Raw genomic sequence first — 16,007 nt, forward strand, 5'->3', positions numbered from 1 at the left:
TGAGACCTCGGTGGAGGAGCTGAAGGGTAAATGGGAGGAGGAGCTGGGTGAGGAGATTGAGGAGGGGACGTGGGCGGATGCTCTGGAAAGAGTGAATTCCTCCTCTTCCTGTGCGAGGCTTAGCCTCATACAGTTCAAGGTGCTGCACAGGGCCCACATGACCGGGACGAGGATGAGTAGGTTTTTTAGGGGCGAAGACAGGTGTGCTAGGTGCTTGGGGAGCCCAGCGAACCACGCCCATATGTTCTGGGCATGCCCAGCGCTGGGGGAGTTTTGGAAGGGGGTAGCAAGGACGGTGTTGAGGGTGGTAGGATCCAGGGTCAAGCCAGGCTGGGGACTCACAAATTTTGGGGTTGCAGTGGAGCCGGGAGCGCAGGAGGCGAAAGAGGCCGGTGTTCTGGCCTTTGCGTCCCTAGTAGCCCGGCGGAGGATCTTGCTTCAATGGAAGCATGCGAGGCCTCCAAACGTGGAAGCCTGGATCAATGATATGGCGGGTTTCATCAAGTTGAAGAAGGTGAAATTTGCCCTGAGTGGATCAGTACAGGGGTTCTTTAGACGGTGGCAGTCTTTCCTGGCAGAACGGTAGGAAAATAGGCCGGCAGCAGCAGCAACCCGGGGGGGGGGGGGAGTTAGAAGAGGAGGGGAGGGGAGGGAGAGGAGGGGAAGGGGAGGGGGGTTAGTTTCGGGGGAAGGGAGTAATGTGTATATGTGTTTATTGGATATGCCGGGTGTTTATCTATCTCTCCTTTTTGAGTGGTTCCCGCTCCGCCGGCTGGCGTGAACGGCCTTTAGCGCCACACTGGCCGGGACCGAAAGGACTTCGCCGGCTGGCATAAGTCCGCGCATGCGCCGGAGCGTCAGAGGCTGCTGACGTCATCCCGGCGCATGCGCAGGGGAGGGGGTCTCTTCTGCCTCGGTGAATACCATGGCGAAGGCGGAAGAAAAAGAGTGCCCCCACGGCACAGGCCCGCCCGCCGATCAGTGGGCCTTGATCGCGGCACCCCCCGGGGCCAGATCGTCCCCCCCCCACCCCCAGGACCCTGGCGCCCACGCGCGTTGCCAATCACGCCGGTAAGGTAGGTGGTTTAATCCACGCCAGCGGGAGAGGCTTGTCAGCGGCGGGACTTCGGCCCATCGCGGACCGGAGAATCGCCACGGGGGACCCGCCGACCGGCGCGGTGCGATTCCCGCCCCCGCCAAATCTCGGGTGGCGGAGAATTCGGGATACGGCGGGGGCGGGATTGGAGCCGGCCCCGTGCGATTCTCCGACCCAGAGGGGGTTCGGAGAATCACGCCCCAGGTAACCACAATTAAATTTATGTTCTGTTTGTTATGATGGGGAAAATGTGATTCATAAAATTCTCAGCTGTGTAGACTTCTGATGGACAAATCTTGCCCAATGGAGTTGGTAATATATACACATTACTGAACTATAAGGCCCCTTTCACAGACAACTGCAAACTACGTTATATGAATGCTTAGACTCCCGAGTATATTCCTGTATTGGTACAGGGCCTGGAGGACAATTGTAGGATCTGCTCAGAAAGCCTTTCTTAGAGGTAACCCTTGAACATTTTCTTACACGATCCAATATTTTTTTGCAGCCATGATCTATGCAGAACTACAAAGAAGTCCAAAGTCATTAACTCAGGCTGACGAAAAATTTGAAAGAATAGCTATACCGTTGCTATGGGACAACAATGAGACCTACTGCTGCATAATCATTAAATTGATTTGAAAACTATTCTCCTCTGCATCATTATCCTTCTTCTCGACCATGTCCTCTTGTCACCATTCTCCAACCTGTGCAGGATGCTTCATAGTGTGCATCAGTGGAGTTTCCTTGGAAGACTATCCAACCAACTCTCAATATAGCGAATATGGCAGAAAATAAAACAATCAAACTAGCATTGTTTGGTTAAAGAAATCAATTATTTTAACTGATGTTCTGGCAAGATCTCCTTTTAATCTCTTCCTGCCCACATCACTAAAAGGATGGCCCATGCATGTTTGGGTTCAATTCAGTGGCTGCTGTGGGGGCTACAACCACAGGCTGGAAAGCCAGGGGGCAGTCCTGCCTCGGCGATTTGGGAAACACCCACAAATTAGACTCATCCTGCGGCTATGAAGCTGCCTCTGGGGCTCCCGTCATCGTAACAGATGAAAACCTGCCTCCAAGAGCTGTCAGCCAATTGAGGGTCAGCAGCTCTTCCGTCCCAGCAGTGCCACTGGAAGACTGCACCCAATCCAGAGGATGCAGCATTGGACGCCGGCCGTAGCAAGGTGAATGGGGTCAGGGTTGCTTGGACCAGTCAAGCAGGCCCCAATGAGGTGCTAGGGTTGTGGTTGATCACAGCTGGGCAGTGTGGCCACCAGGCGATTGTTCATTGGGCCAAAGAGTGCCTGTTTAGGAGGACCCTACCCCCAAGTCTGTAGGGATTGTCACCACTGTTTACGTGGTCTCCCCACAAAGTGGAGCCCCCAACCACTGGTAAAACATAAGTATTAGCAGGTGATTGGCCTTTAATTGATCACTTCCGTAGCACAAATTGTCGCTGGATGGGAGGGCCATCTTTCACCTTTCTCACCACGGCAGCAGATACTTCACCATCACTGCAACATCCAACACCGCACTGTCCCTCTGCCTATTTATGGCCCCACCACCAACAACAACCTGGGGGGCTGGTAAAATCCAACCCACACAACACATTTAAAATTCACAGTATGGGACACCCTGTGGCGGCCATGGAGTAGGAGGTCGCACATTTGGTAGCTCCCGCTCGTGACGGACCTTTTGGAACTTTATCCCTGACTTTTTTCAAATTTTATTTGAAAAATCGGGAGTGGATGGGACAGTGAGGAGGAATCCCACACCAGTATAGGAGATGTGGACCAGAAGTGGCCGCATAAGAAGGAAAAATCGAGTAGAAAAGGCACGTGTAAAATCCACAGCACAGAAAAACATGGCGGAGGTGCAGGGTACTGACTCAGCGGCCCAGTGGTTAACGGAGCAGCTGGGGAAATTTATTCAGGAGGGTTTCGACAAGCAAAAGAAGGAAAGTCTAGACCCTGTCTAGGCATCGATCGACCGAGTGGAGCAGGGGCTGGAAACCCAAGGTCCAGCGATCCAGAAGGTCGAGGAGAAGGTGGTCGAGCACGTGGAACACCTAGCTGAGCTGGAGTTACTGGTGGGGCTGATAAGGGATCAGCAGAAAAGACTGCAGGAGAAGGTGGAGGACCTGGAGAACAGGTCCTGTCGACAGACCTTGAGGATCGTCAGCTTCCCAGAGGACTGCGAGGGAACGGACGCAAGGGCATATGTGGTGAATATGCTCTAGAAATTAATGGGTGATGGGGCGTTTGCTCGACCATTGGAAGTGGATAGAGTGCACAGAACGCTTGTGAGGAGGCCACGTGTGAACGAGCAGTCAAGGGCGATGGTGGTGTGAATGCACCGGTTCCTGGATAAGGAACAGATTTTGTGGTGGGCCAAGCAGACACGGAGCTGCAAGTGGGGGAACAGTGAGCTGCGCATCTACCAGGACTTGGGTGCGGTTCTGGCCAAAAGAAGAGCGGGATTCAACAGAGTAAAATCGTCCCTTTTAGAAGAATGTGAAGTTTGGGCTGCTATATCCAGCTCGTTTATGGGTCACTTTTGAAGATCAGGAGCTCTATATTGAGTCGCCGGACAAGGCGATGGATTTGATTAAAAGTTAAGAGCTGGAAGGTGACTGAGGACCCTGAACTCTTGGGAAGGGTAATGCTGTATCGATTTTGTTAAGAGTTATTCTTGCTTCTGAACTGTATGTGAAATGTTTTTTATATTGATTCTTGGGCTGTTGCTCAGTTTTGTAAGTTAACCTGGTGCCTGTGGGGGAAGGCTGGATGGATCTTCTTTGGCTTTTCTTTGTGTTTGGTTGGAACTGTGTTTTTTGAATTGATGCACGATCAATTGTACAAAGACTTAGATTGGGTACAACTGTGGCTTTATTGCAGTAAGATGCGTGGCCTCCTACAGCAGCTGGCGAAATGGCAGTTGAATGGAGGACACGCATATTTATACACCTCTTCCTGGGCGGGGCCAGCAGGCAGGGATTACCAGAGAACCTGTAGTACAGGTCCTACTTTACATCACCTCATACAGGTGTAACAGTGGTTGACCACATTCACCTGCTGTTAAAAATGAGTCCGGCGGGGGTGGTGTAGAACTGTATACAGTAGCGAAAATTATGTTCAGTGTTTTATTAGAAAGGAGAATGAGGGAAAAAAATGTCTTTTGAAAGTCCGGTGCCAGTTAGAGGTTCAACCGGTCTGGTGCCTTGACGTTCCACTGGGAGCAACGGAACGGTGGCGGCGATGTCGATGCTGGCAACGTCGGTGCCGGCCTGATGTTGGGTGACTCCGGGAGCCTGCCGAAATCCTCTTCATCCTCTTGCGTGGGCAGGGGAAGGAGGGATGGTCGTGGTGGGGTTAATGTTGGAAGCCCGGGGGAGGGTGGCACCTGGCCGGGGAAGTGTGTATGGGTGGAACCTGCTGGTGCCAGGTCCCTGAGGCGGCCGTCGGGGTATGCCACATAGGCATACTGAGGGTTGGCATGGAGCAAGTGTACCCTGTCCACCAACGGGTCCGCCTTGTGGAGTCGGACGTGACTACGGAGCAGGACCGGTCCTGGAGCTGTGAGCCAAGTCGGGAGCAACACCCCGGATGTGGACTTCCTGGGGAAGGCAAAAAGACGTTTATGGGGTGTGTTATTCGTAGCGGAGCACAGTAGTGACCGGATGGAGTGTAGTGCATCAGGGAGGACCTCCTGCCAGCGAGAGGCTGGGAGGTTTCTGGACCGTAGGGCCAGCTGGACGGCCCTCCAAACCGTCCCGTTCTTCCTCTCTACCTGCCCGTTTCCCCGGGGGTTGTAGCTGGTCGTCCTGCTGGAGGCGATACCCCTGCTGAGCAGGAACTGACGCAGCTCATCACTCATGAATGAGGATCCCCTATCACTGTGGATGTAGGCGGGGAAACCAAACAGAGCGAAGATTGTGTTGAGGGCCTTGAGGGCAGTGGCAGACGTCATATCGGGGCATGGGATGGCGAAGGGGAGCCTGCAGTACTCATCGACCACACTGAGAATATATGTGTTTCGGTCGGTGGAGGGAAGGGGCCCTTTGAAATGCTGATGTGTTCAAAGGGGTGGGAGGCCTTCACCAGGCATGCACGGTCCGGCCGGTAGAAGTGCGGCTTGCACTCCGCACAGACCTGGCAGTCCCTGGTGACTGTCCACACTTCCTTGACGGAGTAGGGCAGATTGCGGGCCTTGACAAGATGGTACAACCGTGTGACCCCCCGGGTGACAAAGGCTGTCGTGTAGGGCCCGGAGTCGGTCCACTTGTTCCCTTGTTGTCGGCGTCCATGCCCCGTGGGGAAGACAAGATGGCAGCGACTGAAGATCCTGCGGGGGACAAAATGGTGGCGCCCATGGGCCGCACGTTGCTGGAGCTGAAGAAGATGGCAGCGCCCATGGACCGCATGTGAACTGAGGGGGGGAGGGGAGATGGCGGTGCCCAGTGGCCACACATGGCCCCCGGGGGGGGGGGGGGGGGGGGTGAAGATGGCGGCGCCCACTGGGCGGTCACGGCCCCGGGGGATAACGATGGCGGCGCCCACTGGCCGCGCGTGGCCCCGGGGGGTGAAGATGGCGCCGCCCATTGTGCGTGTGTCAGGGGTGAGGGTGCGATCGTGGCGACTGCACGGGCCTGGCACACTGCGGTGAAGTGGCCCTTTTTGCTACAAGCCTTGCAAATGGTGGTGCGAGCCGGGCCGCGTAGGCGAGGGTGCTTCTGCTGGCCGCAGAAGTAACATGGGGGACCCCGGGGTGCGCGGATTGGCGTGTGGCGCAGGCTTATTGGCTGGGTAAGGCCCCGGGCAGAGCAGCCGTTTGCGAGGTCCACAAGGGATAGGAGTGGTGAGCCGCGCGGCCGGAGGGGTAGGTCTGAGCGTTACGTGAGGCGACCGTCATGGAGAGCACTAGCTTTTTAGTCTCCGCTAGGTCGAGCGTGGCCCCTTCCAGCAGTCTTTGGCGGATGACGTCCGACTCAATCCCCGTTACAAAAGCACCGCGCATGAGGAGATTAGAATGTTCGGTGGCCGTAACAGCCTGACAGTCACAATCCCGGACGAGTGGGATTAGGGCCCGCCAGAAGTCTTCAATGGACTCACCAGGGAGTTGAGAGGGAGTGGCGAGTACGTGCCTGGCGAAGAGTGAGTTCGCTTTGTGCGTGTAGTTCTCTTTGAGGAGCGCCATGGCATCCGCGTAGGTCGGGGAGTCCTGGATCAGCGGAAACACGCTGGAGCTCAATCTTGAGTACAGGATCTGTATCTTCTGAACCTCCATCGGTGTGTTGGTCGCTGAGTTTATGTAAGCCTCGAAGCAAACTAGCCAATGATTAAAGTCTCTTCTGGCGTCTGTCGATTGCGGATCCAGCTGCAGGCGATCTGGTTTGATTCGGAGGTCCATCTTGTAGAAAATCTGACTGCAATAAATTGATGCACGATCAATTGTACAAAGACTCAGATTGGGTACAACTGTTGCTTTATTGCAGTCAGATGCGGGGCCTTCTACAGCAGCTGGTGAAATGGCAGTTGAATGGAGGACACGCATACTTATACTCCTCTTCCTGGGCGAGGCCAACAGGCAGGGGCTACCGGCGAACCTGTAGTACAGGGACTACCTTACATCACCTAATACAGGTGTAACAGTGGTTTACCACATGAATATGTCTGTCTGAGGGCGGGAGGAATGGGGGGGAACAGATGATAAGTTTGCTAAAGGGGGTTGGAATTGTTTTGTTAATGGGGAGGGGGGGGAATTTCTCTCTGACAGGGGAGGGTTTTGTGCTGGGAGACAAATGGGAGGTCATGGACGGAGGGTGCCGAAGGGCAGGCCTGCGGGGGCACGAGCTGAAGGCTGGCCTAAGAAGGGCGATGGTTGATCGGCAGGGAGATGGAGCGAGATGCCTCCCGGTCAGGCTGATCACATGGACGTTAGAGGGCTGAAATGGCCGGTTAAGAGGGCTCGTGTGTTCGCGCATTTGTGGGGATTGAAGGCAGGCGTGGCAACGGTACAGGAGACACACCTGAAGGTAACAGATCAGACCAGATTGAGAAGGGGTGGGTCGGGCAGGTATTTCACTCGGGGTTGGACTCTAAGACTGGAGGGGGGTGGGGGGGGGGGGGAGGGGGGGGGGTCGCGATCCTGATTAATAAATGAGTGTCATTTGAGGCAGGGAATAGTTGCGGGCATGGGGGGGCAGGTATATCATGGTCAGCAGGAAGCTGGAGGGGACACCGGTAGTGTCTCGTGAATGTCTACGCACCAAACTGGGCTCATGCGGAGTTTATAAGACGGGTGTTAGGGAAGATCCCAGACCTGGACTCACACAAGCCGATCATGGGGAGGGGGGGGGGACTTTAATATGGTCATTGATCCTAGGTTGGACTGGTCAAGCTCAAAGACAGGGAGGATGCCAACAATGGCCAAGGAACTAAAGGGGTTCATGGAGCAGATGGGTGAAGTAGATGGACAAAGAGCGAAGGAGTTTTCTTTCTTTTCGCATGTACATAAAGTATACTCCCGGATCGACTTTTTTATCCTGAACAGGGCTTTACTGGCGGGGGTGATTGATACCAAGTATTCGGCGATTGCTGTGTCGGACCATGCCCCACATTGGGTGGATTTACAGGTGTGCAAGGAGGGGGGTCATCGACCACAATGGAGATTGGACGTGGACTGTTAGCGGACGAGGGAGTGTGCGGGAGTGTGCGCGAGTCCATCCAGAACTATCTAGAAATAAACAACATGGGGGAAGTCTCGGCAGCAATGGTTTGGGAAGCGCTGAAGGCAGTGGTTAGAGGGGAGCTAATATCGATACAGCCCCACAGGAGGAAGGTGGAGAGAGCAGAGATAGATTGGGTGGTTGGGGAAATACTCCAGGTAGACAGGAGATACGCGGAGGCCCTGGAGGCAGGGTTATTGAAGGAGTGGCGGAAGCTACAGATGGAGTTTGGTCTGTTGTCTATGGGGAAGGCAGTGGAGCAGCTGAGGAAGGTGAGGGGGGCGATATACGAGTATGGAGAGAAGGCCAGCAGAATGCTTGCACACCAGCTAAGGAAAAAGGAGGGGGCCAGGGAGATAGGTAGAGTGAAGGACAAAGCTGGGAACGCGGTCTTGGACCCATCAGGGGTGAATGGGGCGTTTAACGAATTTTACAGCCGGTTATATGTCGGAACCCCCAGCTGAGGTTGAGGGGATGAGGCAGTTTCTGGGAGGGATGGAGCTTCTGAGGGTGGAGGAAGGTTTAATGGATGGGCTGGTCTCCCCGACTGGGATTGAAGAAATAGCAGAGGGTCTAGAGGCCATGCAGACGGGTAAGGCCCTGGGACCGGATGGCTATCCAGTGGAATTTTATAAAAAGTTCTCTGAGATACTGGGCCCACTGCTGGCAAGGACATTTAATGAGGCTAGGGAGCGGGGCATTCTTCCCCCGACAATGTCACAGGCCTCGATCTCACTGATCCTGAAGCGGGAGAAGGACACTGAGCTATGTGGGTCATACAGGCCTCGCTATACGCTGACGACCTGGTCCTGTATATTTCCGACCCGTTAGGGGGATGGGAGAGATTGAGGATTTTGGCCAGTTTTCAGGGTACAAATTGAATATGGGGAAGAGCGAGATGTTTGTGATCCAGGCAAGGGGGCAGGAGAGGAGATAGGGAGAGCTGCCGTTCAGAGTGGTGGGAGGGAGCTTTCGTTATCCGGGAATCCAGGTGGCACGGGTGTGGTGATATAACCACTGTAGTGATGTGTACTTGCAGTCGGGGGATGTATGCCTGTACCTGTAATTCAGGTTCCTTCGGTAAACCCCTGCCGGCGAGCTCCGCCCACAGGGAGCTTGTGTATAAATATGCGTGTGAGTCACTCAGACCCTAGTCTACAGTTGCAGATGGAGGAATAGCATCGCACAGCAATAAAGCCTCTATTGTACTACTCTCTCGTCTTTGAGTATAATTGTTAGCGCTACAACGGGAATGGGAGCTGTTACATAAACTAAATTTGACCCGGCTCGTAGAACAGATAAAGGAGGACATTCGAAGGTGGGACATGCTCCTACTGTCACTGGCCGGGAGGGTACAGACCGTGAAAATGACGGTCCTCTCGAGGTTTCGGTTTGCTTTTCAGTGCCTCCCCATCTTTATCCCAAGGGCCTTTTTTAAATGAGTAAACAAGGTGATTTTGGGATTTGTGTGGGCGTGGAAAACCCCACGAGTGAAGAAACTGTTGCTGGAGCGTGGCCGAGGGGAGGGTGATTTGGCGCTGCTGAACCTTAACAACTAATACTGGGCTGCAAATATAGCTATGATTAGGAAGCGGGTAGTGTTTGGGGGGGGGGGGGGGGGGGGGGGTTGGTTGGTATGGGAGCGAGTTGAGGTGGCATCATGCAAGGACACAAGTTTGGAGGCATTGGTAACAGCACCTCTGCTGTTCTCGCCAGCCTGGTACTCCACAAGCCCAGGGGTAGTGGCGGCCCTGAGAGTCAGGGGGCAGTGGAGGAAGCATATGAGAGTGGAGGGAGCATCGGTCTAGGCTCCAATTGGCAATAACCATCGGTTTGTACCGGGAAGGCTGAATGGTGGGTTTCGGAGATGGCAGAGAGCAGGGATTGAGAGGGTGGGGGATCGATTTATCGATGGGAGCTTCCCCTGTTTGAAGGATTTAGAGGAGAAATTTGAACTGCCAGCAGGAAATGGATTCAGATATCTGCAGGTACGGGACACAGGGCAGGGTAGTTTCCAGGCCGGGGTTGGAGAGGGGAAGGTTTTGGACATTTATAAAGAACTTATGGAGTCGGAGGAAACACAGACAGAGGAGCTAAAGTGCAAATGGGAAGATGAGCGGGGGGCAGGTCTTTGGGGCGGATGCGTTAAGCAGAATCAACACGTCCTCGTCATGTGCCAGGCTCAGCCTGATTCAGTTTAAGGTCGTTCACCGGGCATACATGACGGTGGTCCGGAGGAGAAAGTTTTTTGGGATAAAGGACAGGTGTGCGAGATTTGCGGGAGGGCCAGCAAACCATGTTCATGTTTTGGGCATGTCCGAAGCTTAGGGGATTTTCACAGGGTTTTACAGATGTCATGTCCACGGTGTTAAAAACAAGAATGGTGCCGAGTCCAGAGGTTGCAATTTTCGGAGTGTCGGAAGATCCGGAGTCCAGGGGTGAGAGAGGCTGATGTCTTGGCCTTTGCCTTCTTGGTAGCCCGCAGATGGGTATTGTTAGCATGGAGGGACTCGAAGCCCCCGAATTCAGAGATCTGGCTTTGTGACATGGCTTGGTTTCTCAGACTTGAGAAATGCAATCCGCCCTAAGAGGGTCAGTGCTAGGGTTCGTCCAGAGGTGGCAGCCATTTGTCGACTTCTTTGGACAACACTAACTGTCAGCAGGAGGGGAGGAGGGGGGGGGGGGGGGGGGGGGGGGGGTGAGCTAGATTGTTGTTTAGAGGAGGTGGGACTTGTGAGAGAGGGAAGCAGTCTTTACACTATGTTTATATTTGCATTTGTACTGTTGCTGTTACTATTATAAAATTATAAATGGCTGAATAAAATGTTTTCAAAAATAAATTCACAGTATGTTCTTAAGCACTTGAGGGCTAACAATCTATGCAGAAGTGCAGGCACTATTAATACATAGACAACTGATTGCACAGTTCTGTAAACAGCAGTGAAATAAATAGCCAGTTAACTTTATCGTCATTGGACTAGTTTGTGCAGGAATGTTGGTCAGGCCACTTGAAGAACACCCTGCACTTAAAACATTACCAATGGATCTTTTGCACCCACCTGAGCAGGCAAATAGGACTTTCAGTTGACATTTTGTCTGAAACATTACATTTTCAACAACGTAACATTTAGTAGTACAGAATATAAATATGGCTGATAAAAGGAACATCTTGAAGCTTTTTGTCAGGACACTTCTCAACAATGAAAACAACAATTTATACTGTACGAGAGGAGAATGCTGATTGGTTGGCAAGTGTTCTCCGATTAGGGAAGGTGTTGCCATGGAGAATGCACCAGTTGATGGTGACAGGCAGATAACTGTCAAGCATCGTTTGAAATTTAAACCAGGCAGCTTGACCCTGATTGGTAAAGGCATTGCCCCGGGGAATGAATCAGCAAATGACTATCACTTAATTTGTTTGGCTGAAACGGGTGCAATATGCTCTTTCTGACTTCAAAGAACAGGGCCTTGTGTATTAACATATGTAGTTTTCAGTACACGCAAATGCACCACACTACAAGCCCAACTGACAATTTTAAATTGGTTGTCAGCATAACTCTGAGCACACTGAAGATTATTTAGCAATGTTGTCCAATCATGGAATCACATTTAATGCTGAACACTACGTTTTGAGTTTTGGAAGCATGTCTGGTTGGGTATGGTGTGTACCTTGCCCATTGCGAACAGAGACTGGGACATGCTGTTTCATGAGATCCGCCAGTCTTTGGGATGTACAGCAAGCATTCCCAGCACTTGTTACAGTTGAACAAAATAAGTGACAGCCTTTCAGGGATTCTTTCCTAGGGCAATGCTTTGAACAATCAGGGTCAAGCTGCCTGGTTTAAAATTTAAACAAATCTTGGGACTTATTTAGCAATAACTATCAGCTGGTGCATCTGTCATGGCAACACCTCTACCAATCAATGCCAAACAATCAGTATTCTCTTCTCATACAGTATAAATTGTTGTTCCCCCCCCCCCCCCCCCCCACTTTATACTGATAGACTCGTGAAGTGTCCTGATGGGTATTAGATGAAAAGCTTTGACATGTCTCTTTTTTCAGCAATGTAACATTTCTTCAATACTGCCAAGGGAAAACAGTAATTTGTGGAATTCTTTATCTACTATTCTCCTCTGGAAGAAAATTTATGAAATAGAAAGGTGATGCTTCTGTGGCATATGAAGCTAATCCAGGGAAATTATCTTCAGTAGTTACAAGTTTATATCATTAAAGCTCAAGTGGTTTAAATATATATTCATTCGCTATGATAGTTAGCTTTAATTAACATTCTATTCTCAATGTACAGGGCTCCTTTTGGATGTTGCACACAATGTTATCACTGGCAATAAAGCTGCCTAATTATTCCATTAGAAGTATTGCCGCAGGATTCTCCGTCGGCGGGTTCCTCTGCTTCACCATCAGCGCACCCACGCCTGTGGGTTTCCCGACGGCGTGGGATGACCATAATGGGAAACCCCACTGGCCGGCTGCCGGGAGAAAGGATAAGGCTGCTGGCAGGGGTGCGCCCCGCCGGAAAACGGGGCTGGCAGAACGGAGAGTCCTGCCCATGATTTGTTCAGTTGGTTACCAGTCATTAAAGGAGGTCTTTTCAGCAATAAAAATAAGAAATTTTAAAATATTCATTATTTTTGACATAATGATTCAAATTGAAAATTTCTCTTTTCATTTTTGATTCATTCATTAATTTATTTTGTGATTTAAGGTGGAAATAAGGCTGCTTGATATTTTGTGAAAATTGTGCCATCTGACATTCTAAGCATTAGGTTTGAATAGTAATGATGTTACAGAGTCAAATACATGTTTATAAGAGAACTTCAGAGACTATAGATTGAGATATTCAGAAAGCTGAATCTCTGATCTCTACTGTTTTGATCATTTTCAACTGTATCTTCAGAACTTAGAAGCAGTAGGTCTCCCCACTAAATTGTTAGAAATTGCATAAGATCATGGTAGGAATATTTTTTTGGTGTTTTGGTTTTAACCACAGGATGCAGCTTTCCGTTTGCTGAATGATTAATAGACATGTCTGAAGGCAGTATTTTGCCCTTCATTGTTTAAAGGTAATAATACTGACATTGATGAATTTACTCGAGGGGTCGCCAGGTCACTTCAGCTCATGAATTTGTTTGATTCATTGCTTGTCCATTTTGTCCATCAATAAAAATGAAAAACAGGGGAGATGTATAACAAGCGGCAGATGTAGTATAACCATTTACATTATAGGCTAAACTCAAAATGACCCCATGCAGTCTCATAATGCAACGCAGACATACGACATGCCATTATAGCCAGTCGCTTTACACCATCTAATCCTAATTCTGTATTGCAGCTAGGTGATGATTGGGTTATGTAATAATATGCTAGATTAATAAACTATCCAAGCGCTTTTACTCTGGGATGTTCATGAGATAAATACAATTTCACAAAATGCGAAATTGCTATTTGGGTTAGAATATACAAATTTATTTTACTATTACTGGAAAATAGTGGCAGCCTACAAGGACTGCAGAATAAAAGGCATTACTGTAACTGGTCTAGTCTAACATGTGACAGCATTATAAAGGTGAACGGAGTACCTGAAGCTGCATTTTTCCATCTTTGCTGACACTTTTTGTTCTCCATCTTCTGGTGACACGCTTGTCTTTCTTTGTAATATCTATGCAATTAGCCTACATTATACAAATGGTTAAAGCCAAAGACAAACAGGCCGTTAAATTTACTAACAAGCACACAGAGACCAGGACAATTTAGAAACTACATTTTTCTAGAGAAAATATGTAGAATCAGTTTGGCATGTTCCAAGACCACATGAAAACAAATGAATAATCAAGTGTCTACAGGGTTCAACTTATCCTAATAACCGGTTGTTATTATTTCTTAATAAGCCCATGATAATGGTGTCACAGGCTGCTGATTCCCATCACACGAATGCATGGGATGTACAGAGATATTTAGACCGACAGCTGTTGCTCGCTCAAAACCTGAACCACCCCTTCCTTAACCAAGAAAATGCAAATGAAATATATCAGGAAATGACTTGAAAAGCTGTAATCTAATTTCAGCATCCTGATAAGTGTTGGTCTGCTCAAGCTTTGATTTGTTTCATGACGTCACTTCAATTCCCTCTCTAATTACTGACATGATATCTTCCTCTATATTTAGTATTCTAAGTTTAGATCCTTCCCTACAAAGCTGGCCAATTTGGTGCACACTAACTAGCCTTTTGAAAGCAACCTTGTACAGTTTGACTAAAATAAGCAAGTATAAGCAACAAAACATTGGCTAAGTTATTAATCTCTTAAAATAGGGCAAATTGCTAAATTGCATCTGATGTGGGAAAGGCAAATTTGTATTTATTTATTTCCAATTCACCCAACTAATGTCCATAAATCTACATAAAGCACAGAAACTGCAGGAGGCAACACCATGTTAAGGTTATTTTGCCAGCATATGTAACAGTCACTATTTAGACAGCATTTCTAAAAAGCAATTAGAAACCCATTACTGAATTATTCTCGAGTACCAAGAACAATTTACATTTTTAGTGGAAACTTCTGTGAGGCTGCATTCCGAATATACTAAAAACATATTGTCTATGAGTAAATGGATTAATATAAGTGTATGTAAACATCAAGTCTTTAAAGAATTATTAAAATAACCACCTCGTCCCTGGAGATTCTATAAATTTCAATGCTCCCTACATTTTCAATTGTAAGGTTATATATTGCTTTTGTGTCACAAAATCAATATTAACATAAATATGGATATTATGCTATACCTGCATATCAGTGAAATTTGGAGCAGACTGTGTTCTTTGTAGGATTTCCAGATTTTGTAGAAGTTTGCTGAGTTCAACAAGGCTTGATTGACAATGTGCAAGATCTATATCAGGAAGACAAGTGATATATTCTTAATACTTTCAGCTTGAAATTCAAGAACACAGATTATTATTATTTAACTAGGTCTAACAAAGTACCTTTCGCACACTTGTTCATTTCCTCAGATTCCAATAACCATGCTGCAACTTTGGTTTGGCTGTTGCTGTAGGAAGCAGGTAGACTTGTACTGCATGGTATGGAGGGCTGCCATGTGAAACTGTTCTGCTGAGGCTAAGTATATTAAAAAAGAGATACATGAAACACAAAACATATTTAAATTTTAGTCGACAAAGCAGTAAAGTGAGGAAAACTGCCTAAAGCAGCTGATCCTTTATGGACCTGATGTTTGCAGGAAGATGTAAATCCCTTTAAACCCAGTTCAACATCATTGTTAGGGCTAAAGAGCTGGTCTTTAAAGCAGACCGAGGCAGACCATTAGCACGGTTCAATTCCCATACCAGCCTCGCCGAACAGGCGCCGGAATGTGGCAACTAGGGGCTTTTCACATTAACTTAATTTGAAGCCTATTTGTGACAATAAGCGATTTCATTTCATTTCATTTGTTACTCCTGTATTTGAGGTAACTGAATGTTTTAAAAAAATTAACTAGATCCATTCTACATTTCTTTTAAAAAAGTTTTTTTTGTTGTCTGTACAATTACTTCCTACTGTCACAGATAGGAAAAGCTTATAATGCGATATCTTGTTTAACTATCCATGCAATGGCCCTCCTCAGATGTCGACTGGAGAAATTAAGTGCTTTGTGCAACTGATATTGGGCAGGTTAATGTGATATTTTCCGTGGTGTGGGACTCATAGCACAATCAGAATTCAGGTGATCCCACTTGAAACAATTGGCCACATCGCTCAAACCCAATGCAGATTTGGTTGAACACTGTCTACTGTCTTCAAGGGAGGTCGAATCCATGGGCCTCTGTCGCTGCATCAGTGATTGGTGTTGGTTCTTTATACTGCATGTGTTTCATGATCCCATCCAGAGTATGGGTATACTAGTGACATGAATATCAATTAATGCTTTTGAGAATGGCTAATACAATGTAAATTGGTTTTGTGGTGGATTGTCTAGTCTTTGTGAATGGAAAGGTCAAGATGAAAGTCATGGGTCAAGTCGCCTTCCCCAAAAGACAACACAGCGCTCAACCAAACAGGTTTTCCTGCTCACACAAGAGGCAGTTTTGTTTGATGTAGAATGTTGGTTATGGTTTGGTGGGTCAGAAGAAGTCTTCATAGTCAAATGCAAGTTAACAGCAAGTCTTTATT

The 16,007-nt window shown here is 48.7% G+C and overlaps 1 protein-coding gene across 6 annotated transcripts in view; it reads right to left on the reverse strand.

Annotated features, from left to right (window-relative positions):
- The window catches only part of osbpl6 (oxysterol binding protein-like 6), a 302,726-nt gene that overhangs the window by 120,700 nt on the left and 166,019 nt on the right, over nucleotides 1-16,007 (reverse strand). For 5 of the 6 annotated variants that reach the window (XM_038789304.1, XM_038789300.1, XM_038789303.1 and 2 more), the window contains 3 exons: nucleotides 14,825-14,957; nucleotides 14,627-14,730; nucleotides 13,425-13,517 (listed from right to left, as the gene is read on the reverse strand). In XM_038789304.1, coding sequence (XP_038645232.1) covers nucleotides 13,425-13,517; nucleotides 14,627-14,730; nucleotides 14,825-14,957 — 330 coding nt within the window. The remainder of the gene's footprint in view (nucleotides 1-13,424; nucleotides 13,518-14,626; nucleotides 14,731-14,824; nucleotides 14,958-16,007) is intronic. The other variant, XM_038789305.1, reaches the window with a different exon arrangement.

The sequence above is a fragment of the Scyliorhinus canicula genome, chromosome 2 (assembly GCF_902713615.1).
Source record: "Scyliorhinus canicula chromosome 2, sScyCan1.1, whole genome shotgun sequence".
In the NCBI taxonomy this organism is placed as follows: domain Eukaryota; kingdom Metazoa; phylum Chordata; class Chondrichthyes; order Carcharhiniformes; family Scyliorhinidae; genus Scyliorhinus; species Scyliorhinus canicula.